The sequence below is a fragment of the Pteronotus mesoamericanus genome, unplaced genomic scaffold, assembly GCF_021234165.1.
Source record: "Pteronotus mesoamericanus isolate MK-2021 breed Mesoamerican mustached bat unplaced genomic scaffold, CSHL_Meso_final contig_177, whole genome shotgun sequence".
NCBI classification, from domain to species: Eukaryota; Metazoa; Chordata; class Mammalia; order Chiroptera; family Mormoopidae; genus Pteronotus; species Pteronotus mesoamericanus.
In genome coordinates this window covers 6397436-6422769 of record NW_026555073.1, presented here as the reverse complement: position 1 = coordinate 6422769, position 25334 = coordinate 6397436, and the positions used below count along the sequence as shown (strand labels likewise).

At 40.5% G+C, this 25334-nt stretch overlaps 1 protein-coding gene across 1 annotated transcript; it reads right to left on the bottom strand.

Moving 5' to 3' along the window:
* Nucleotides 1-771: 771 nt before the first annotated feature.
* CYSLTR1 (cysteinyl leukotriene receptor 1) lies at nt 772-24918 on the bottom strand. The gene is made up of 4 exons (XM_054566658.1): nt 24554-24918; nt 19806-19872; nt 6817-6902; nt 772-2549 (listed from the first exon to the last, which is right to left on the bottom strand). Exon 4 carries the CDS (start codon nt 2520-2522, stop codon nt 1503-1505), a length of 1020 nt encoding a protein of 339 aa, XP_054422633.1. The 5' UTR covers nt 2523-2549; nt 6817-6902; nt 19806-19872; nt 24554-24918; the 3' UTR covers nt 772-1502.
* Nucleotides 24919-25334: the final 416 nt, after the last annotated feature.

Here is a 25334-nt window from a genome sequence, read left to right as displayed (position 1 = left end):
GTTTTAAATATATGGTTCCGGAAGGTGATTTGACTTTGGGTGGTTGGCACACAATGCAATATACACATCATATCATAGAAATGTACACTTGAAACCTATGTAATCTTACCGATGTGACCCTTATACATTTATTTAAAAAAAATAAAAATGGCATCAGTTATTACTACGTCTTTGAGGTCCTCTCTCCTATGTTTTGAGTTTTTACCCAATGGTTTTGCAACATTAGATGTGAAATAGAAATAACATACACATTTAGAAAGAAATCATCTTTTCATAACTTGACTTTTTCTTCACCATTATCATTTATTTCCTCTGAGGTAATGTGCCTTTTGAAACACAGAATTAAGGAACAGACCACAATTTGGCAAAAACTTGTCCATTAATATTATATTTCAGCCATAATCAAGGGTTTTTTTTTTTGCTATTTTAGGAACAAAGCTTCCACTGTAATATAAAAACCATCGTAAACATATCCTTGATATTTCTGTCAACATGCCAATAAAAACGTAAAAAGTATAAAACACTAATAAAGCTTGTAATTAACTTTCACTTATAAATGTATATCATAGAACAAAATCTCTTACATATCATTATACACATAGGCATAAATATAAGTATTCCCTAAAACAATTTGTAATGTCAACAAATTTTTCTTAAAAAGCCATTTTAGATAATTTTGCTCCCAGTAATAACCATGCAGAAAGGCAGACCCCTTTTCATCTACTTTAGATAAGTTTTTAATTATTTCTGTTTAAAGATAGAAATGCCCGTTGTCTGGTTTCTTAAGGAAGGCCTGTGTGAGAGAATTCCCTCTAAGAACCTCAATAATTAACAGAAAGTTCGCCATTCTCTTCTAGGGGACCTGGGTCAGGAGCAGAAGAAATTTGGACACAAACTGGCCTTTGACCGGGCTTACCTTCCTCAGTTTGCAGACTGTACGTTGCATGGAGCCTTTGGGGCCATTTGGGTGACTTGTAGGCAGTCCTAGCACTTGCACATTCTCTCTTGGAAGAAATGGCCCTACTTTGCCTGGTCAGTCAATACTGCAAAGAAGGCGGCAGTGCGTTTTATATAGCTCCGGGACATTCCAGTTTTCATCTGATCGAGTGCGTGCAGAGGGATATGTTGTTAGTATGACTGAAAACTACTTGCTAGTTTTATATCTTAAAAGGCTAGCTCTTATCCTTTGTAAAGCTTTTATGTGAGGGGGAAATCCTTGATCTTGGACCCATTTAAGTGCCAGTGCGTAAGTATTCTTCACCCCTTGGCAAATGATCGAATTTATAATCTAGTTAATAGTTGCAGACTGAAATTTTAACACTTACAAATACTTTTAGGATCTCTCATAAGGTGGATGCATAAATCAGATAAATTTATAGGCACACATCGAGTTAAGTATTTACAAATTATTAGCGGATGTTGTAATTTTTATTGTAGTTATTTGAGAAAATACTTGCTCAGGAAACTATGTGTCAATGATATGCATTGGAGATGGGTTTACACTATTCTTTACATATTTCATCTTTTTCTGGCAGTGAGACCTTCTTCTTGGGTGAATAAGTCATGCTGGACAAAGAGTGCTTTCTAAACGTAGACAACCTTCTCCTAAAATTCCCCCCGGAAAAGAAATATAGGAGAGGGTCAAAACAACAATTGGATGCAGCCAGAGACAAGGTTATAACCACTGACTTTTGCATTCTAAGAAGAGAATCACAAGATTTAGTTTCACTGACCAAAAAGTGAAGGTGAATGGTACGTTGAATATGATATGGCGTGAAGCTGATTAAAAAGGCAGCCGTCACGATTATGATCATTCCTATAGCCTTTTTACGACTTGACAGATTTTTCTTCATTGCATTTTTTAGTAAAGTCAAAATGATCATTGTGTAACAGACAAGTATAATAACAAAAGGAATGAGAAATCCAACAAACAATGACACATAATGCAAGATCAAGACATGAGTTTTAGTTTGATCATCCTGTGGAGGCTCAAAGCACTTGGTATTGTTTTTCTCATCTTTGTAACTTTTGGACATTAAAAATGGAGAACTGGTCAAAATCACAAAAATCCAAATGCTAACACACACAAATCTGGCTTTTTTATGTGTCACCAAATGAATATTCTGGACTGGGAAAACAATTGCAATGCACCGGAAAAAGCTCATGGCTGTCATAAAGAAGATGCTACAGTAGAGGTTGACGTACAAGGCATAGGTGCTAATACGGCACAAAACGTCACCAAAGAACCAAATGCCTTTGTGAACATAATAGACCACACGGAGAGGCAGTGTACACACGCACAGCAGATCTGCTAATGCTAAATTCATCATGTATATTTGGAAGGCTGACTTCTCATGATATGTTTTTATGAGGACATAGAGCACAAAGCCATTGCCAAAGAAGCCCACAACAGAGATCATGGAGTACATGGTGGAATACACTTGATTGCGGAAGTCTTCAATACTGCCATTGCACATGTTACTGCTGGCAGACGATACTGTCAGGTTTCCAACTCCATCCATGTTTTCCTAGGAATGTCTGCTTGTTACCTACAATAGATACACACATATATTTATAAAAAGCTTGTCAATTTTTACCAGACCATAAATAACAGGAAGTACTAAGGTTTCACTTTATAATGTCACTCTGTATGCATTTTGACCATGGCAGGAAGCGGGGGTGAGGGGTGGAGGGGTGAGGGGCAATGAGAAGGGATTCAACTGCACCTTGTCCCCAGGAGAAGGGTTGTTTTTTCTTCCCTTTTCCACCCACGGTTGCCTGATGGACTTCCTTTTACTCTTCAAGGCCTAGCTACAACAGCTCCGCTTTATTTGATTACTTCAGTACTCATCTGTGAATCTTCATTTTAAGTGAGTTTGTTTTTCAATTAGAGAAAAGCTCTACAGAAAGTCTCATAAATATGAATTTATCATCTATCTATCATCTATCTATCTACCTATTTATCTGTAGATCAATCTATCTATGTATCTGTCCTCTATCATCTGTTTATTGGAAGAGCAATGAATTCTTTTGGAAAATAAAATCTGGGTGAAAATGTGTGGCTCTCCCAAGAAGAGAGCTTACTGGGTAGCATCTGGGTGATGCTCCTACTTCCGGAACATAATTGGATTTGTTGTTAATGGAACTCACTCCCCTGGGGGATAATCTTAATCTAGAATATGGTTAACTCTATTTAGAACCACAGAACACTAAGGCTGGAGACAATTTAGAAGCCATCCAGTCATTTTAATGGGGAAAATAATTTGCGAAGAGGTGAATTGCATTTCTAAGATCTATACCTAATTTAAGTCTCTGAGGAAAGATGCAGCATAACTCATTGGAATATACCGTATTTTGCTGTATATGATGTGCACCCATGGTTTTGGCCCAAAGTTTCAGGAAAAAAAAAAAAGAATCGTTTTAATTTTTTAATTCAATTGTTTATCTATTTATATTTAGATACTTTTTTTTGTATTATAAAGAAATTGTAGCAATTTATTTTTGAACGTGCTATGGTACAAGAAATTTTATGTCACAAATAATTACAAAACACAAGCCACAGATACAAGGTATTCCAGGTATGGCCCAGGTATAATGAGCATCCTTATTTTTCCCTCAATAATGTGGGCAAAAGAGTAGACATTATACACTGCAAAATACGGTACTTTGTGAGTATATTGTTGTAGATCTTCATCCTTGTTCTCCCCTTAGACTCACAAACATTCCTGTTGGACAATACATGATCATTTCTCTAATAACAAGAAGTTGTTACTTGATCTAGCCTAGTCCAACCATATTAGGGTAGTTAATCAGAGCAATCGATAAGCTTTGATAAGATAAAAATGGGGATAAGATAGTGTGGAAGCACTGATTTCTTTAATGTTCCTCCAGATTCTTTTCCTTTATTCTTTGGGAAGACGGGGAGAAAACTCATCAATATACAATATGGTGGATAACATTTGATTGAAGTCTAATTTGTTGGCCTTTTACAAAGCTCTTGCTCCATGGTAGGAGAGGAGTTGGGGTTTTTAAGGTGAGAGGACTGCTTGAGCAGGCAAGAACGGCACAGTAATGTGCCCTGGCTGCTGTGGCTCAGTGGATTGAGCACTGGCCTGTGAACCAAAGGGTCGCTGGTTCGATGCCCAGTCAGGGCACATGCTTGGGTTGCAGACCAGGTCCCCAGCAGACGGCGTGTGAGAGGCAACCACACCTTGATCTTTCTTTCCCTTCCCCTCTAAAAATAATCTAAATTGTTAATCTTGTCCCTGCATTAGGGACATTAGGGACAGAAACAGACAGCTATGGGGGCTATGTAGTGGTTGTAGGAGGGATATAACTCCCCAGGCTTACTATTAAATGCTAGCAATTATATTTGCTGCAAAGTTGTGACAGCCTTCCATCCATCCATCCAGGCTAGTTCCATATTTCCCTTTCATTAAAAGTGTTATTATTTTCACCAAGAAGTGTTGGTATATGATAAAACGGTGAAGATGAATCATTTTGAGGGTGGATATTTTAAGACGATAGAGAAAAATGAATTCACTGTTCCCAACCTCTGCATTGTTTCTGTTTGCTTTCACCATTTATTCCCTGAACTCAGGTGTAATTGTGAAAAAAAAGGGAAACTGCCTAAAGTTAACCTAGTCTTTTTTTGTTAGCTTCCTATTGGGTTTTCCGCCAAAAAGAGCGGTGTTCCTTTGTGAAGCACTAGATGGTGCTGTTGAGATTTTTGATAGAGCTTTTGTTTTAGGTACTGCACAGGCAGGATCTTGGACAATGACTGTCTCTCCTCCCTGTCGCCATCGACCCTCACTATACCCTGCCACAAACTCTTTCCAGAATGATTTTCCATACATTATAGCTTCCAATTATGTCACGTCCTTGCTCTAAAACCTTCAGTGCTTCCCGAGTAAAATCAAGAATAAAATCCAGATTCCTTGGCCTGATTAAGTCTCTTTACAGTTTGATTGCAGCTAAACGTTCCTAGCTTCTTTTTCATTTCTTCCTTTTGCACACCCCAAAATTCAATGGAACAGCTATGCTACAGTACCAGGGACGTTGTCTACATGTTTCCCATCACCTGCCTATCTTTTTTCATGGATTTCTTCTACTAGAAATGCCCTTTTCTCTGTCTACTTGCAAAAACTACCATCCTTCAGCTTAAATGACACCTTCTTGACCAAGGCTTTCCTCAGCCTCCATCCAAAGTAATTTCTGTATTTTTCCTTCCTAAGGAACTTTAAATTTATCTTGTAGATCAATGATTTATATGCATATATTGTCTTTTCTCACAGACTATCTGTATCCCATATAAGAACGCATCACACACAGGGCTAACACATGTGTTTTCCCATAAGTGCCCAATAAATGTTAATTGAGTGACTGAGGAAATGAAAGATGGAACAAGTTTCTGATTTGAAATGATTATTTATCATTGAAAATCACTTAGAGGTATCTTTTCATTCTAATATAATTATTGGGTTGGCCAAAAAGTTCATTTGGGTTTTTTCCTGTAAGATGGCTCTAGTGGTGCTTAGTTGTCTTTAACTTCATTTGAAACAACTTTCTTAGATTGTATTGTGCCAGCTGTCATATCAGCTTGCGTTTAAAAAAAGTATCAAAATTGGTGAATTTTTGTGTAGCCAATTTAATATTGAAGATGGGAGAAAATGCGCAACATTCTCGGCATTTTATTATTTCATGAAAGGTAAAAACAGAACTGAAATGCAAAAAATAATTTGTGCAGTGTATGGAGAAGGGGCTGTGCCTGACCAAATGTGTCAAAAGGGGTTTGTGAAGTTTCGTGCTGTAGATTTCTCGCTGGACGATACTCCACAGTCGGGGAGACCAGTTGAAGTTGACCGTGATCAAATCAAGACATCGGTTGAGAAAAATCAACGTTTTACCGTGTGGGAGATAGCCGACATACTCCCAACATCCAAACAGTAAAGTTTTTGGTGAAAATGAAAAGTGTATCTTGTATTTTACAGAAAAAAGAAAACTAAACAGATTTTTGACTAAGCCAATGAAAACCTTCCCAGCCTCAGAGCTTACAGTGGCTCTGTTAAGTATAGTCGCTTCCTAAAGTATTAAGGAAGGTACGAAATCATAAAGCTAACTCTAAAGTTAAAGTACACCCATATCTTGATACAGAGTAATCGTTTGTTTGTTAAATATTATAAATATATTTGAAATTCCCAGATCTTTGAGTGAAATATGCCCCCCAAAAACCTGATAAATAAAAAAACAAGGAAACAGGTTATCTTTAGTCCCATAAATAAACTTTACAGTCCTTACAGACCAAAATCAGAATTTCCTAATGTCTCTATTAAGCTTCAATTGTTTGTTTATATTAGATTCAATTGTTTATAACTAAGTCAAGTCAGTGATTTGTTAGGTCATTAAAAAAGACTAAAACTCTCAAACCGTAAACTCTAAGGGGTAGGCATCATTTAGGCTAAGCCATTCATTTGACAGATGATGGCTTTACTGGTCTTAACGAGCATTTAATTCATTTTTATGGAATTAATTGTGATGCCCCAATAATGAGACCCCACTAGGTGGAGACACGGATGCCCAAGAGGCCATGCCCGCCTTCAGGAGGCTCACAGTGTTGTGGGGGCGGAACTGAGGGGCCAGAGGTTCTGATACATTATAGCCAGAGCTATCTTAGCACACAAGTGGGTTATTAATTAACATAAACAAGCAATAAACATACATAAAATTAATTTTCAGCGCAGACGATGAAGGGAGTTACTTTGTTAAGATACTTTGCAAGTTGAAAGAGCAAGAATCATTCAGATAATGGAGCCATACCTCTTTGTGGCTCTGCAGTACTTTTCGCAAAGGTTTCTGCTTTGTGGTCAGTGCCTCTTACGACGTAATGGCAGATGAAGCCTAAACTGAAATCATAAGGTTGAAAAGGAAGTTAATGACATTAGTCCGGAAGGGTCATGGGAGCTTAGCAGCTGTATGTACGGATCCAAATGAGTGGTGGGACATCAAAGCTCTACGGACAAATTTAGGACTAGTTATTGGATTCCATGCTGCATTCTTTGTATTGCTGTTAATCTTGACATCCCTAGGGGCAAAACTTGGACTACGGACCCGGACTCATCACAGATGTTTGCTTCTGTGTGCACGTAGCTTCTGTATCTAAAGATGAACACAGTGTTATAAAAATGCTCTTCACTATGGAACCACGATATTTTCCCTATTTTCTCTTCTAAACAGTTTTTAATGAGGTTCGAAGGGGAAATAATTTACGGGTTCATATCCAAGCATCTAGGTTTCTAGGAGGGGTTAGAACATCAAAACCATCAAGTATATATCTGCCTGGGATGGCCTACGGACAGTTTTCCCTGAAGGGAAGATGGCCTAGAGGACCTTGGACTCTTCTCCCTGAAAATTATTTACATCACTAATATGCCTTTGGAGATCAAGTGCTTCCTAGTTTGTATAGGTAATTTTCCATGAGTGTATGTCCCTTCTCTTCCATTAAACTATATCATAAAATCCAGGCCCCGTGGACATGAACAGCTGAGTGGTGATTGCTGGGGGAAGGGAGGGATAAGGGGACTCAGTGGTAATGGGAAAAAATATATAATAAACATAAAAATAGGTCCAACAAAGTATAACAAGAAATGAGCAGAAAGGCTTTCTTAGAGGAGCAGCAACCTGAACACTTTTCTTCTAAATATGTGTTGCTCCACATCACATTTCATCCATGTTTTCAAAAACGTCAGAGGCTGAAGTGCTCTAAGTGCCAGTAAAATAAACATCTTCCTCCAGTTTATTCTTAGGAACTATAAACAGTCCTGGGACTTTCCAAAGGAACTCTACATGAAAAACAAAAAGGGAAATTCAGGGGAAAATCAAGGAAATGTAAAAAAAAAAATAAATAAATAAAACAGATATGTTTTAAAACTAGGACCCTGAATCTACAACCACAATATTGCTGTTTGAGTCTACTGTGTACTCACATAAGCATTTTTCAGATCTTCAGTTTCTTTTCTCTCTCTGAATGTTCCCGCCTTCTCCAGGTAAGGAGCTGACATAGGTAACGTATTACTAGCAGCCTGGGTGAAGTATGGGTTGCAGGTGGGAAACAGGTGGCTGTTATATTTTGTTACTCAGGCGGTAACCTTTTTTTTTCCAGCTCATCCTAGGTCTCTGTAATCAGTAAAAACATACTAACTGAGTGCAGAATGAAAAAAAATCCTTTCTAATCCCGGAATTATGCGATTCCACTCATCTTCTATATGGAGAGCATTAACTGTCGCTCTTTCACAGCTTTGTGTTTAGACAGAATTGAACATTCCTCCCTAGCATGGGAAGAGAAAGAAAGTTAATGAATTTCGAAGGCCTATGTATAAGAAGCTGAATCCTAATTTACCAGGCTAATACACTAATTAAGCATTTCCATGGTAGCTGTGCAGTTACAATTTGGCCCACTCATTACATTGTCTGAGTAACAGTGCAGTTGTTTCCTCAGGCTTGGGATCCTGAGCTGTCCTCTTGGCTTCTTTTAGTAATTTGGAGCTTTGCACTTAGCAGAGACTTAATGCTTTCACTCTTTTTTCTTTTTCCTTTTTCCTTTTCAGTTCCCTTCAAGACTCTTGTCTCTGACAGTAATAGCTTTAGCAGGATTTAACTTCAATTACTTAATTTAGGAGTTATTCAGATCTCCTATTCCATCAGCCTTTTTATTTGGCTTAATTTATATACTCATATATACACACACACACACACACACACATATATGTATACACACTCCACATATACATATATGTGGAGAGTATATATACTGTCTATAGATATGTATATATACTCCATATATTTGGAGAGTGTATATATGTGTGTGTGTATATGTGTGTGTGTGTGTGTGTATGTGTATTCTCTCTCTCTCTCTCCCCCCTCTCTTTCCATCAACGCTTAACCTCCTTTGAAGGTGTAACCTGGTCAAGCTCCAGTGAATGAGGTAAATAAGAGAGCCCAGAGATAATCTAAAAATATAAGGTCCCAATTCACCCACCAGCCTCTTTATTGTTGCTGCCCTAGAACTACCTAGAATGAAAAGGACGGTCATGCTTTCTACGTGTGGTTCGGGTAGAGCTGTGATCTGCAGTGGCCTAAGGTGGTTCCCAGGCTAGAATTTTCTATTAAGTGAAGATACTGGCCATTCCTCTTTCTATTTTGTTTCTAGTCAAACAAAAAGTCCTTTCTGATCCTCTCAACCCAATGTAACATTTCTCTCCTTTGATGTCCCGTAGGATTTTGTTTGCAGTTTTGTGGATAATTGTCATTTCTTGTTTTGTGCCATAGTCATCTCTGGGGTTATTCAGTTTGAACTGCCCCATTCTTCCCACCTAGTCCTACTCAACTTAAAGGGCAAATAACCAAGTCATATTCTTTTTGTGTGTTGTGCTGTACCTAGTACTGCGCCTTTTAAATATTGCTTGATTTGAGTAAATCAATTTTCTGTATTATTTCATTGATGTCTTATCAATAGCAGAGGGCATCGTGGGATAAAGAAAGGCAAGGGACATGGCGGAGAATTTACAGGACCAGTAAACAGAAGACCCGGATCATGCATCGGGCTGTAGTGGACGATGGCGTGATCTTGACCGAATCCCTTCTTATGACCTCTTCGCTTATCTGTAATTTAATAGGGCTGTATTATACGATCTTTGAATTCCCCTGTAGTTTGCCATTCTATAGATCTATGAACATCAGGGTATGTTTTGCCCCCCTTGATATGGTTTTGATCTTAGGGGAAGAAAAGAGCAAGCAGGATAGGAGACTTATGGCCGCAATGGAATGTAAACTTGTCCCACTTTCTAGGGCTCGGAGGTCGTTCTCTCTGGCCTAACCCCTGTTTTACAAGTTACAACATCTCTGCTTCTGGAGAAACTCATAAAGTCACTTTAGTCGGTTCCTTTTAATATCTCTTGAGTAAGATGCCTATCCTGCTTGATCACACAGCTTTAGGGTTCCAGAAAAAACAATCTGCCCATCCATATATTAGCTGATCCCTGAAATCTACTCTACAGAGTTCCTGGCAGGCCTTGATTTCTTGGTAAAATGAGTCTTTAGGAGTGTCAGGCCCCAGATTTATCGGACTCTGTCATCGCAGATGGAAGGACTGTGATGAAGGGAAGGGGAGAGAACGGAAAGACGCTGGCAACCTGAGACTTGAAGACACTGGTTAAAATTGCAGCTGGGAAACAGCACAGGCCTGGGAAGCTGGCGGTGAAGGAGGGGACAGCTCTCACTCCTGCCCGGTTTCACCCCAGTTTAACATCAACTCTTGATATCTTTCCTCTCCATTCCTCTTCATTAATACTGCTGCTTCTTCCATTCTGGCTCTCATTATCCCAGACATAGATGACTTAAAATGATCTCCTCCTTTTCCCTTGGACCTTGTATTTTACCACGCTGAACTGTTTGTAATTCTTGAAGAGATCTTTCATGCCCTTTTAATTTCAGGCTCTTTTCTCTCAAAATCATCTTGCAAACCACTGCCAGATTAGTCATTTTTAACCTTTGGTTTTGCCCTATCTTTTTATTGCTCAAGAGCTAACAAACACCTATGATCAGTCCCAATCTTATATTTCAGGCAACTACCTATACAAACTAGCCTTACCCTCCTAGCCAATCTTTTGTCTCCTGGAGAAAAGCCTTAATGGCAGAGGCTAGAGAAAGGTTAATAATACCTGGAAGAAGAAGAAATGCATTAGTAAGTACTAAGGAGAGCCTAGGGCTCTTAGAAAGAGAGCTTTGTAACAATCTGGAGCATCTTTTTGGATGTGCAGTTATCTCTAAGATACGCTATAGAATGAAAGTGGCAGCTTGATTTTTGGAATAGGGGCTCTTAGGAAAACTTGGTTGAGGAACAATGTTACCCTGATATGCTAGTTTAGAATCTGGATTTGTCTTCCCTGGGGTGTAGGATAGTGACTCACCACAGTAGGCTAATCCACTTGCTCTTTAGATCAGTGATTTTGCCCTGAGACCATGTCTTCTAGTACCAAAGTTTAACTTCTTTTTATGTTATCCTGTCTTCATGTAAGCGTCTCCATGGTTACCACCCGCCCTGCCCTATGCTGAGCCCACCTCCAGCCTTGCCCCAATTGCATCATCTTTTGAATAATGAAACACCTATTTTGACCTCGTTATTTATGCAGTATAAACAAGTCGTCAACATTTTTGTTTCCTTAAACATAGGATCTTGGGAGGTAGTTAAATATACCTGATATCTCGAACAACCCTCATCCAAGGAAATGCTGGGATCAACTTTGATCAGCAGGGTGAGAGATGGGCTTTTGTTCTCTTTCTAACAACTGGGCTCTAAAACGATCTTAGGAGATCGTCTTCATTCTGGAAGTTGGTTCCAAGAAGATTGTGAGAAAATTTCCCAAAATGGACAATTAAGAGGATCTGTATTAGTCTAATTTTGGAGACGTTATACATTACTGATCTCACTTTGTGGGAGTTAAAAAAAAATTACAAATAGTTTTACTTGGGAAAAGGGATTTACTTATGTGGGTTATGAAATGTGCAAGGAACCAAAACCATCCACATTAGAGGAGACATGTACTTTCTATGAGGGGCAAGCAGGTAAGTGAAAATGTATACCAAGCCTACTTTGTTTTATAACATACAGGAAGATAAGGCAAAAATTCAAAATTAGAGGAAAAAAACATGCTTTATCTTAAGGTCAGTTAGTTGGTTTTAGAAAATGTAACATTGAAAGATAGGTATGGTGTTGAGGGGGTGGCAAGGAATCTCTTCAGTTCACATTGTGGGAAAGCAAGAAGGCTATATGGTTCCACACTGAGATTCTAAGCTTTTTAAAATTTTCATTATTTTTTATTTTTTAAAAGATTTTATTTATTTATTTTTGGAAGAGGGGAGGGGAGGGAGAAAGAGGAGAGAAACATCAGTGTGTGGTTGCTTCTCACACGCCCCCTATTGGGGACCTGGCCCACAACCCAGGCATGTGCCCCGACTGGGAATCAAACTGGCGACCCCTTGGTTTGCAGGCCGGTGCTCAATCCACTGAGCCACACCAGCTGGGGCTAAATTTTATTTTTCAACTACAGTTTACACTCAGTGTTATATTGTATTAGTTTCAGGTGTACAGCACAGTGGTTAGACAATCATATACTTGACAAAGTGGTCCCCCTGATATTTTCAGTACCTAACTGGCCCCATATACAGCTATTACAGTATTATTGACTATAATACTGCACTTTACATTGCCAGGGCTATTTTATAACTACCCATCTGTACTTCTTAATCTCTTCGCCTCTTTCGCCCAGTCCCCAGCCCTCCTCCCCTCTGGCCACCGCCAGTCTGCTCTCTGTGTATACGAGTCTTTTAATTTTGTTTGTCCATTCACTGTGTTCCTTAGATTCCGTGTGTAAATAAAATCATATGGTGCTGGTCTTTCTCTGACAGACTTATTGCCTAACTCACGGTCTAGTGCTATTTTCATTATGCCATGCGATTAAGTTTCAGGTTCTATGCTGATATAAGACAAACTCATATACTGGCATAAATCTTGGCCGTTGAACAAACTGTTACATAGAGGACTGCATAAAAGCCATGGATTCGTGCATTTCTTTGTTCTTTCCTTGAGAATATGGGAGCACTGTTACTGACTATGAGAAATCATATCTTTGTTTGTAATTTTCTTGTTTCTCTTCTGCTGAGCCTGTCCTCACGTACGCCAAATTATTCACCTGAAAGCACAGCTGTGATGTTACCACTTCCCTTTCAAAGGTCTCCAGTGACCTATGAAGTTAAGCTCAAAACATCATTCAAGGCTACAAAATACTCTGCCTGAACCTTATAGAGTCACTTCCCATGGTTTATGATTTATTTCAACAGTTTTCAGCAGCCAGGGTGTGGGAGATTAAAAAAATGCAAATGCTTAAATTGGTACAAGGTTGGGTGGTCATATAGCAAGCGTTGTGGAAGGACAATGGGGTACAGGAAGTTGAGAATGCTACACCTAAAGAACGGTTAAAAGGAAAACCATGAAGTAGTTGAGTAGATTTGGAGAAAAGGGCTGGGCCCAGAGACTGGAAGATTCTTGGAGATTTAAGAACTGGTGTAGTAACAATAAAGGAATGAAGGGACCAAAGGTCTGGGAGCTTATGGTCAGAGTGTGTACTCTGGAGTTGAAGGTTTTTCAGTTGTGTGCTGAGAAATAAGGCCCCAAGTATGATCATAGAATGAGTAACCAAAGTGGAACATGAATGAACGTTTTTCCAGATAAGGTGATCAAAGAAATTTAAAGTCACTTTACTGCGTAGGTTGTTCACCTGAAAGATGAAGTTACTAGGATTTGGGTTAAAAAGGAAGACTGCAAGCCAAGTGTAAAATATTCAGTGAATTAGGGAAAAAGAAGTATGAGGTCAATAGATGATGACATTAATAAGGATTAGAGGGTAGCATAGAGGCATGACTGTTGTACTATGGCAGAAGGGTAATTGTTTAAAGTGGCACCAGGGAGTCAGGAGACATACGGTAAATTCGTCAGGTCTCACAATACCTAGTACATATAGAAAAATAAGCAGCTCTAGCTGGTGTGGCTCAGTGGATTGAGCGCTGGCCTGCGAACCCAAGGGTCGCTGGTTTGATCCCCAGCCAGGGCACATGCCTGGGTTGCGGGCCGGGTCTCCAGTGGGGGACTTGTGAGAGGCAACCACACATGGCTGTTTCTCTCCCTCTCTTTCTCCCTCCTTTTCCCTCTTGAAAAACAAACAAACAAACAAATAAAATCCTAAAAAAAAAGTAAGTATGTGGGAAATCAAATTGAAAAGAAAAATAAGCAGCTTACTATTTTGTGTGTGTTAGTAAACGTTTTTAAAATTACAGCTGGCATTTGATATTATATTAGTTTCAGGTGTACAGCATAGGGTAAAATATTTATATAACTTACAAAGTGATCCTCCCCAAGTCTAGTACCCCCTTGGCACCTTATATATTTATCACAGTATTACTGACTATATTCTCTTTGCTGTACTTTATATCCCAGTGACTATTTGGTAACGCCAATTTGTACTTCTCCTTTTTTTAAAAAAAGATTCTACTTATTTATTTTTGGAGAGAGGGGAAGGGAGGGGGAAAGAGAGGGAGAGAAACATTGGTCGGTTGCATCTCTCATGTCCCCAACTGGGGACCTGGCCCACAAACCAGGCATGTGCCCTGACTGGGAATTGAACCGGTGACCTTTTCTTTCATAGGCTGATGCTCAGTCCACTGAGCCACACCAGCCAGGGCACCAATTTATACTTCTTAATCCCTTCACCCTTTTCACTAACCCCCATACACCTCCCACCTGGCCACCATCAGTTTGTTGTAAGGAGCCTGCTTTTGATGGGGACGACAAAGTTTCTATTGAGGCGAAGAGGTGGTGGGAGAATTATTCGAAGAGGCTTAAGATGTTGTAGAACTTACTCATGATGGAAAGAGGGTTCCAGAGAGCAAAGTGAGGAAAGGGTTAGTAGAAGGGTTAGAAGTAGAAGAAAGAATTAGGAAGGAGGAAGTACAAGGTGTTCTCAGTATGTTAGGACCTTGGAAAGTAGTAGACCATAGAGGTCAATGATTCAACTACAGAATTCAAATTTCTATTTCTACTTACTTTGTGTTTCTGCTTCTTTTTACTTTTTCTTAGAGTAATCTCTACTTGTCTAATGTCTACTACTAAGTGAGAGACTTTTTGCAGACAAGAACTAGATCTAATTAATATGCATAGTGTCTGTAGAACCTGGCAGGGAGCATTATACTTGGTGCCCAATGAATGTGTTAAATCAGACGAACGCATCTCAAAGTTGCTTTCTTGAGGCACATTAGATCTTACAGTTCATTTATTGTATTACCTTCTTATTTTTCCATTGGTGTAATTTTGAAACAGTTAACAGGGGTTTTTTTTTTCAGAACATCTCACCAAAGTAAAAACATAGAACTTGCATGAGAACTAAATTTAAGCAGCTTGTTTCTTATCCAACTAAAATAGCGAGCAAGTCTGACAGCAGCAGGGCATGATTTACTATGTAGTAGCTGAAAGTGGGTCTACTAGGTTCAACTAGATTCCTTGAAAACAGTGATTAAATCTTTTTTTTTTCATGTTTTCTTTTTCCTATTTTACTTCCCCTTACGCTTCTCCATGTTTCCTCTGGAGTGGTTAGCATAGTGCTTTGCAGAGCAGGAACAGAACGGATGGCCAGTGAAATTCTATGTCATTCCTTTTTAAGAAAATATTATTGTGCCATGTTGGTAAAGTGTGCCCTTTGCAATTCCAGGAATAGATGCCAGTTGGAGCCAGAAGTCATCTTCGAGATACTGTTCCAATGAATTTTTGCGTTTGAAAAAAAACCGAAATGTGGGGATGACAGTCGCCTGTCCTGTTGTGCTCCTGTGCTGCTGCCCTAGTACTGGCTCTTCTTTCTGATCTCCCTTCGTCAAGGACAGATTTTTCCGATCTCTCACTGAGGCTGTCAGTGCAGCCAGAGTCTGTGACATGCAAATGTTTGGTGTTCAGGATTTTGCTTCTCTCTTCCCCCTCAAGAATGTATTAACGTCTATGGAATAAAAAGATCATTTTCACGTGGATGACTCAAAATCTCTGCCTCAGCCACAAAAGACTCACCTGAACTGGATTTTTTCTTCTCAAGATTTTGTTTATTTCTTTTTAGAGAGAGGGGAAGGGAGGGAGAAAGAGACGGAGAGAAACATCCATGTGCAAGAGAGAACTGGTTGCCTCTTGCACGCCCCTGACTGGGGGCCTGGCCCACCACCCAGGCATGTGCCCTTACTGGGGATCAAACCTGTGACCTTTTGGGTTGCAGGCTGGCACCCAATCCACTGAGCCACACCAGGCAGGGCATTTTGTTCAGTCTTTTACTGCAGTATCTCCCACTTCTCTCTCTTTCACCAACTTAGTTCAGCATGCTTATCTCATCATGCCTTGGCTAATTGAAGATAATTGAGCTATGCATCCTCTTTCGCCCTTCCGTGTAAGGTCCACGGGGTGAACTTGGCATTTTTCTACTGATAATTCAAGATTCAAGTTGAAGTTATTTTCCACAAACACTCCCTTGTTCATGGTTCTCTTATTTTTTACAGTGCTGTAGTTACTCTTTTAGCGTACATAGCTATCATACCCGTTGAGATGGTGAGCCCATTAATGATGGGGCACCTGCTTCATTAATTTTTGCTCTCTTCCTCTCCTTATTGACCAACTAAAGAAGAGTAACTCTGTCACTAGGTGCTTTTGAGTAATACGAGTATTTAACATCCCAGGGCGGGTGTCTAAGAGGTCGAGGGTGGAGCGTGCTTTTTGTGTGGAAATGTAGGTGTTATTGTGCAAGGATGTAGGCCCCGGCATAAAGGGGAAGTGAAATGTGGAGAGCTCTTGGAGGGTAGAGTTTATTAACAAGTTCTGAAAAATCAGAAAGAATATAGGGGACCATGACTTGTGAATGGACACTTTACAAATCACTGGAGAAGAAAGTAACATGGTTGGGAAGATGAATCCACACATTTAGGACGAAAGAGGAGGCCAAGAGCTTCAAACAATCAAACAAACAAACAAACAAGAAGACAAAAGTCCGGTGAGGCTCACAGGACAGTTCAAAAGTGGCAAGGCCAGAGATTGATAGAATCTAAAGACCCAAGGACGTTTCTGACAATAGGCCTGGGTGAATCTGATAATGGTTGTTTTTGAATTCAGCCAACTGGAGAGACTGAAAGATAAAATCAGTATTTGGATGTAGTTTTATGACTCTATTAATTTGAATGACTCCCCAAGACTTCCTTTACCTTTCTAGTAAATGCTCGCATGCACCGGATGGTCTGCTCTTGTTGGCGGAAGGCGGGCAGGGGCGGGGTGATAAGGGCAGCGCCAGAGCAAAAGAGGAAGTGGGGGAGGTTGGGACTCTGGGCTCAGCCTTCTAAGGCAGGCGCTTCTTCCACTTCTGCTGAGCAGTGGCAGGATGCAGGAAACATAGTTTTCATGAGGCTGCAGCTCCGTGGGGCCCTACTTTTATTTGGCCAACCCCCCCAGGGCCCTCTTTCTCCTGTTCTCCATGCATCCTATTATTGTCAAACGAAACAAGTGAAGTGTGGTGTTCACTTTGAGGCTGAGCTCAGAGAGGTGACGGACTGAGGGACAATGCCCTCTCCAAGCTTTCTTGATGTATAATTAATGAATAAAATGAGGAGCTATTTAAAGTGTCCAACGTGATGATCTGATACATTTCTCCATTGTGAAGGGATTCTCTCCAAGAAAGTTAACTGAGACAGTGTTTGATTAATTTTTTGATATGGCAGGTATTTGTTGGATGGGCACAGGAATGGAGAATCAGCAAATATGAGCATTTTGTAAACTGTAAAGCACCATACAAAGGTAAATTCGTATGGTTTGCTTTCCTGCTCCGAGGAGGCTGAGCTCGGGTTCCACTTCCTGATACCAGCTTTGACCACCCTATTCCCTGCTCGCATTTCTGTTCTTTGAACTTGTATTATGCTCATTGTTTGTACTGATGATATGGCAGCCAGCATTCTAATACCTTGTATTGTATCTTCTAATGTGTAGGAATCTTGTCTCCTAAAGTAGATTGGGAACTACCCTGAGAAAACATCTAGCCTTTTCTTTCCTGAAGCTCTGCGATCGCAATGCCCAGCCTGTCTCAATGGTTTCACACATAGAAAAATGGGCAATAAATATTAGTAGCGTGATTGGTTATTGATTGAGTGGAGCAAAACCACGCAGGGGGTTTCAATCCCCAAAAAACCAGGCTTATAGACCCCAGTGGCTTTCCTTCATGGAATGGAAGATCTCGAGGAAAGGACTAGAAAGATGCTCCCACCCTCACTGTAGCCTTCTTATCACAAGAAGTAGCTTTTTCACTTGCATTTTCAGCGGCATGCTTAGCAGCATTCTCGCAGGAATTAGAAACTATTGGGGAGATGGTATTGCACAGCTGACATTTTTCAGATGTTTCTTCTCTAATGACTTATTTACCCCTAAGGGGAGGGAGAACATCACATTCATCAAGCTGGGCTGTTGTCAGTCTGTTGTCAGTTGGAGTCCAAATACAGGAAAGTGCCGCAGTCTAAAAGGCACTTGGACTGTGTCATTCCGAGCTAATTATACTGTGTGCCCCTTGCATAGTACTGCGACACAGATATTTATTATCATGTGTTATCAGAATAGAGCAGTGCATAAGGACTGGCTTGAAGGGAAATGCAAGCCCGAAAATGGCAATAGGGACCTTGAGGGCCCGTGAGACTGCCTGTGGGAATGCACAGTGGAAGAGAGTCGGATCCTTAGCCTGGGCGGTAGGAATATGTAACAGGCAGCTAACACGCTTCTGAACTGGTAAAGCACTAACCAGAGGGCCTACCTTCTTCCAGGGACACCTGTGTAAGCCTCTGCCTCAGTACCAGAAACGTGGAATCCCTGTTAGTTCTGCTCACAGCTGACGCTGAGACCTGCCTCTAACTTCTTGGTACTTAGATGCCTGGATCTTGGAAGCAAAATAATTCTCTTATGCAGGCGTCCAACCTTTTGGCATCTCTGGGCTGCACTGGAAGAAGAAGAGTTGTCTTGGGCCAGACATTAAATATATTGTGACACGTAATCACACGCACACAAAATCCCATAATGTTTTAGTAAATTTACGACTATGTGTTGGGACCCACAGGCTGCAGGCTGGACACCCCTGCAGGAGATGGCTTTTTATTGAAGGTCTTCATCTTAAACAAGAACTCAAATTTAGATTAAACAGTAAGGGGAACCAATTAAGAATGAAAAGATGCTTTTAATGTCTTCTAAGGCCTGACCTTCATAAGAGTTTTGGAATCAGTACATGGGATGTGTGAGAGATGTTTCTGTTGTTATTGTTAGCTTCATTCCATGTGCCATGTTGAGTCCATGACAACACAAAAACAGCCTTGTGGGAAAACAGAATCTGTTTAGATGAGTTATATGAGAAATCTTAAGAAGGTTTACACATCAGACATCTCCAAATGTGATTCCAAACTGGATTTTTTTTCCTTTTTTGGGAAAAGTGGTTGGATGAAAAGAGAAGAAATGCCCCCTATGCCAGGAGATCTAGACCTCAGCCCCATTTCCTTTCCCATTGGCCACATTTCGGTGGGAGCTCAAATGCTTGGAATATGTTGATTCCACAAACACTCTAAATAATACTTTATTCATCAAAAGGAAGACCAACTTTGTGTTTAAGTGCTCAAGGGTCTATATTTATTCTTCATTTTTTTCCTTTCCTCCTGCTTCTCGCTGGGCCCCTTCCTAACTTCTCCCAAATATTGATTACTATTTCTTTCTCTTTTCTCTCATAAGAACTCCCCGCTAAGTACAGAAGCAAAACTGGTGAGGCACAAAGAATGGAGGGATCCTGGTAGGGTCGAGATGAAATGAGGAAGAAAGACTGAAGAGTTTTGGGGTGCACAACTCATCTATAAATAGTGGTCTTCTCTACCAACCTATAAAGAGCTCTCGATTGAAGGCAAAAATAATCATCAGTTCGTGCTGTTTTAGCACCAGTATTGTAACGTGAATTAATGGATTTAAGAAGTCTGAATTTATAATCTGGTTAAACGGCTTTCTTTGTTGCCTTTTCTGCAAGGATGATGATGTGCCACTACCTGCTTTGAGTCTTCTTAGCGGTTGTATTTCCTCAGTGCAAACCAACAAGTTGGCATCCTGACTCATGAATCACTTTTGTAGGGTTGCTTAGCGGGGCTATGTCTGCTGGCAGTTTACTTACCCTGACCGAACTGGAAAAGTTGTTTCTCACTGGCTTTCAAATCACACCACGTAGACATCCATGTAACCTGAAACCCAAGTAACATTGGTTTGAGAGACAAAAATGACTTTACGCCTGCATTTTATGGAGAGACACACGTGCGCTATACCTGCCTATGTATTCTGGGAACATGATTTGTATTATAACCGAATCTGTGGTTAGACGAGTGGCTTTAGGACAGTGGGATATCACTGTCCTAAATCCATTCAGAACTTTTTGTAAAAATTGTTTTGATCCTTAGCATTTAATCCTAAGAACAGTGGGCTTAATGGAATTAACAGCTCATGAATAAAGGTGGGTAGTGTTTTCACAGAAATACTTGTTACATACTACTCTTAAATATTTTGGGCATTCACGTGGAGGCTTGCACAAGTACTGTACAGGTAGTGCTAACCAGGGCGCTGGGTCTTACTGGCAGGTCCTGGGAGCTGGGGGAAATTGCTGGTACTTCCAATTCCACTGCGGGGGTTATACCCTAAGAATCCCCAAAACACCCATTCAAAAGAACCTATGCACCCCAATGTTCATAGCAGCACAATTGTCAATAGCCAAGTGCTGGAAGCAACCTAAGTGCCCATCAGTAGATGAGTGGATCGAAAAACTAGGGTCCATTTACACAATGGAATTCTGCGCAGCAGAAAGAAGGAAGGAGCTACTGCCTTTCGTGACAGCTTGGATGGAACTGGAGAGCATTATGCTAAGAGAAATAAGCCAGGCGGTGAAAGACAAATACCCAATGATCTCACCTGTAAGTGGAACCTGATCAATGCAACAACCAAGCAAGGAAAATATAACCAGCAACATTGAAAGAAAAAAGAAACTGTCAGTAACAGGAGAGAAGGAGAGAGGGTGGTAACTGGGAGAAGAAGGGGAGGGGTCAAATCAAGGAACATTTATGATGGCCCCATGGGCATAGCCAGAGTGGGGAAGGATGGAGGGAGGGAGATTTGGGTGGGTGGGGCAGGGGAAAGTGGTGGCGGGGAAATGGAGACAAATGTATTTGAACAGTAAAAAAAATGAAAGAAATTGCTGGTACTTCTAGTAAGGACCCTGGATCTGGAGTATGTTTTTGGGAGGAAAAAGTAACTGGCCCCACTACCACCACATGCTATCAAGCTTGTTGGGTATTTTATTCACCTGGAATGGACTTTAAACAAGACCCTTTTTGATGCTGGTTTGTAGTTTCAAATTTCTTTCGTATTTACACTACTTATTTTAAAAGATCTAAAAAGTATTCCTGTACGCTTGTTACTCTAGCTGCTACAGGAGGAAACCAAGCAAAACTGATGTTCGGTAACTTGCTAAAGACACGTAGGCCATTGGAAGGCAAAGGTTGGGTGACCTCCCAGTCATCCAAGGCCATTTCTTTTCCATTGAAATTCAGCAGCAAGGCAGTTTACAGCAGCTACTGTTAGGTTGTAGGGTTTATGACAGAGTCCAAACTGGACGACTGCTTGAAGCAGAAGTTCTCCATGCTTGCTTCTGTTAAAGTAATTCATATTTATTGAGTGCTCATGGTGTGTATGGAGCACTATGCTAGTTATTGTTGGGAAGGGGAGATTTGAAAGAGTAACTAACCTGATACCCTCCCTCAAGATGCTTGCTATCTTTTGAGAAGAAGAATTGTATTTCTGTGGCTCTTATTTCTTAGGACCCTCTTCTTCATCTGGCCTGAAAATGTAGGTGCTGCACAAATTTCAGTTGTTGGTCATCTCTTAGATTGAGTAAACCTAACTTTTAGATTTAGTTGAGCCATTTATATGACCTTGGCTATCAATCATACTCCCCAGGTTTAACTTTGGCCTGCACGTATTCTCCATCATTCACATTCAGGACCATTACTTCCAACCAGTCATAAGACATTACTTTTTGGCACTGGCTAGTGGGTCAGCGAATTGAGCGTCAGCTTGAAAACTGAAATGTTGCTGGTTCGATTCCCAGTCAGGGCACCTGCCTGGGTTGCGGGCCAGGTCCCCAGTTGGGAGCATGTGAGAGGCAACCAGTCAATGTTTCTCTTGCACATTGATGTTTCTCTCCCTCTTTCTCCTTCCCTCCCTTCTCTAAAAAGAAATAAATAAAATTTAAAAAAAATTAAAAAAAACCCCAAACACTATCTGGTCACAGAGATACTCACCTCAGGTCAGTTACCCCATCAATTAAAAAAAAAAAAGACATTGCTTCTTGGAATTTTTGCCATGCCCTCAAACTCAATGGGTCGAAACAGAACATGTCCTACACTTCCCATTTCTATTCCCAAATTACCTATTTCTAGTGGTACTGCTATAGCACTACTGCCCAAAGTGTACAAGTTCAACATCTCAGAGATGTCTCTGACTTACTTTTTTCCTGTGCTGCCTGTATTTAATCACTCACCAATTTCCACCTATTGTTCCATAGGAATGTCTCTTGAGCTCCTCTATAGTCCATTTCTACCGCCATCAACCTAATCTAGAGCCTCATTAAGTTCCGCTCTGTCAGTGGCCTCCCGTCTCCAGTTTTCTGCAGGTGTAGGCAGGTGATGAAACTCATCTCCTGAAAATGCTTGTCATCCCTTACGCAAGTTTGCTGATAAGATTTCCCTTTAAAAAGTACCTGGAGTTCTTTTTTTTAAAAAAAGTATATTTTATTGATTAGGCTATTATGGTTGTCTCGTTTTTTCTCCCCTTGATCCTGCTCTGCTGTACACCCCTCTCCCACCAGCATCCCCTCCCCTTAGTTCATGTCCATGGGTCGTACATGTAAGTTCTTTAGCGTCTCCCTTCCCTACACTATTCTTAACCTCCCCCCGTCTATTTTGTACCTACCATCTATGCTTCTTATTCCCTGTACCTTTCCCCCATCCTCCCCCGTCCCCCTCCCCAGGGATAACCCTCCATGTGATCTCCGTTTCTGTGATTCTGTTCCTGTTCTAGTTGTTCGCTTAGTTAGTTTTTGTTTTTACCTTCAGTTGTTGATAGCGGTGAGTTTGTTGTCATTTTAGTGATCATAGTTTTGATTGTCTTCTTTTTCTTAGGTGAGTCCCTTTAACATTTCATATAATAAGGGCTTGGGGATGATGAACTCCTTGAACTTGACCTTAAGCACAAAAAGTGCCTGGAATTCCAGGTCTAATAATCTTGTCTTACATTTCTATCCAAATTAATTTTCTGTTATTCCTCAACTCAGTCCCTTTATGTAGCCGGATCAGGTGCCTTGTAAATTCCCCAAGGCAAGGAACTATGACTTACCTTGCTCTGTGCCTCAGACTGTATTGAGTTTAATCAACATTTATTTAACCAGATTACAATGTATTTGTACATTGTAATGTACAATGCACATTACATTAATAAGAACATAATTAATAAGAACATAATAAGGCATTAATAAGAACATAAGACATAGCAGAATAGATCAAAGTAGTGATCTGCACAGAGCTATGTTATTTGGGAGATTATAATAGTTATCCTTCACGGCATTAGATTAACAAGGTTGGATATGTAGGTTAAGGATCGGTCCCTTAATCCCTTAATCCCAATGACACAGCAAAGGCAAATTGATAATTTCCTGCACCATGGAAAAATCTTGATTTTATACCGGATAGCTAGTTCCTAAACACATCAAAAGTTTGATTAAAGGTAAGGAGGGAAAAGGTAGTAGAGAATGAAATTGGTAGTTCCAGGTTAGGAAGACAGAAATGCTGGACTCCAGCTGGGCCTCAACCTGCAAACTTCTTTTAACCCACCTTTCTCTTGTGCTTCGCTGGCCCCCAGCCTGATTTATTTCATTTGCAGGAACTCATGGGTATGCAGTGCAGTCCCAGGTCCAGGTTTAATTACATTTTGTTTTTTAATAATCACCTGATAAATGTATGGTGTTGTGGCCTCTCTCTAGATTTCAAAACAATCAGAGTACTGGAAGGCAGAAAAACTGCATTCAAAATTCAAGGATTTTCCTTTTTTGGCTATAGATGGAACCCACCAAGCCACTTGTTTACCCTTAGAAAGAGATCTTTTGCTCCTCAGTAGAAGAAGGTTCCTGGCCAACGATTTTGATTAAAATGTATGAAGTGCTGGTCTGTGTCATATACGTCTAAGGTGCTAAAAAGATGATGTGATTTTGTTATGTTCCTTTGTAGTTTTCAGAGTTTTCTATTTTCAGCCTCTAGTCCTAACTTGCCTATTTCTAGTTGTGTGGCATGTTTCCAGACTATTTCACTTCTCTGAGTCCCTTTTCTTATTTGCAAAACAGGAGAGTAGCACTTACCCTGTCTAAATTGCAGGATATTGAGAGGTCAAGTGGGAAAATGAAGGTGAAACTACCTTATGAAAACAACAGATAATTCTGCACTTTTTTTTTTTTTTACCTTCAGCAGTCACTATATATTTTATTTCAATATTGAAGGAACTGCCACTACGGATTAGAGAAACTCCATTTGGTCCTGAAAATAGGATTTGAAAATATGCCTTAACGTTTCTGACTTAACTGCAAAGGCGCTGGGCTTGGAGAGTGTCCCCTCTCTATTTTGCTACAAGGAGCCCCTACCTTGCAGAAGCACTGAGCAATCCTTGTTTGACAGATTGATTCGATTATCACATCCGTGGCCAATAACTAAAGCAGCCCAATTTAAAGCAGGTGGGACAGATCCTCAAGCTCCCAGGAAATTGCCCAAATCAGCAAAATTTTCCTATGTACAGTTCTGGTCCTCGCATGGAAACATTGAATCTCCTTACCTGCACAGGTCGAGATTGACTCTTCAGGGTCCTTTAGCTTTTGCTCCCAGAAGCAGACTCCAAGTCTTCAGCAAAGCCGATCGACCCGTTTCTTGCAGAGCTGCACAGTGGATCTGGATAATCTGCAGGGTCCCGAGAGTGCAGCTCATTCACACGGCGCCTGCTCTTCAGGCAAGCTTCTTTGGAAAGATGGGCTGCTGCTGTTTTTAAGAGCAGAGGGGGTAGGGAACATGCTAGTCAATGTATACAGATCCTTCTTCCTCTTTCAGATTGGCTTCTCTGGTGCCAGACGACGGAGGGATAGGGAGAGAGAGGGTGGGAAACTGGAGGCTTACAGGTTATTGTGTGTGTAAATGAACTTTTATCCCTAGAACCAGCAACAGAATCCTCAGGAAATCACACAGCTGCCCTGATATGAGAAGCAGGAAGGAATATACTCTGTCCAGCCTAGTTTCTCAGATTTTTATGACTTGGGGGTGGTTAAACTATTTGTAGGCGGAGAAAGATGATATACTCATCTAACTGCCATTATATGAAACTTGATCTTAGGCAAGATAAATTTCTTCTTTCTCTCTCTCTCTCTCTCTCTGTTATGACACTTGTGGCCCTATCTGTATTCGAAAAAGGCTTTTCCTTTCTGGTGGCTTATGTCCTGGAAAAGAATTGTTTTAATTTGAGCTTGGTTTTCTGAAATCCACACAACAGTACATGGCCTCCACAGAATTAAAAGTGGGTTGTTTTCTGTCACACGGAGAATGATCTGGAATGACTGGGCTTGCTG

What these genes read in the sequence shown, in the direction of transcription:
- CYSLTR1 (XM_054566658.1), bottom strand. Translation starts at nt 2,522, where the DNA reads ATGGATGGAGTTGGAAACCTGACAGTATCGTCTGCCAGCAGTAACATG.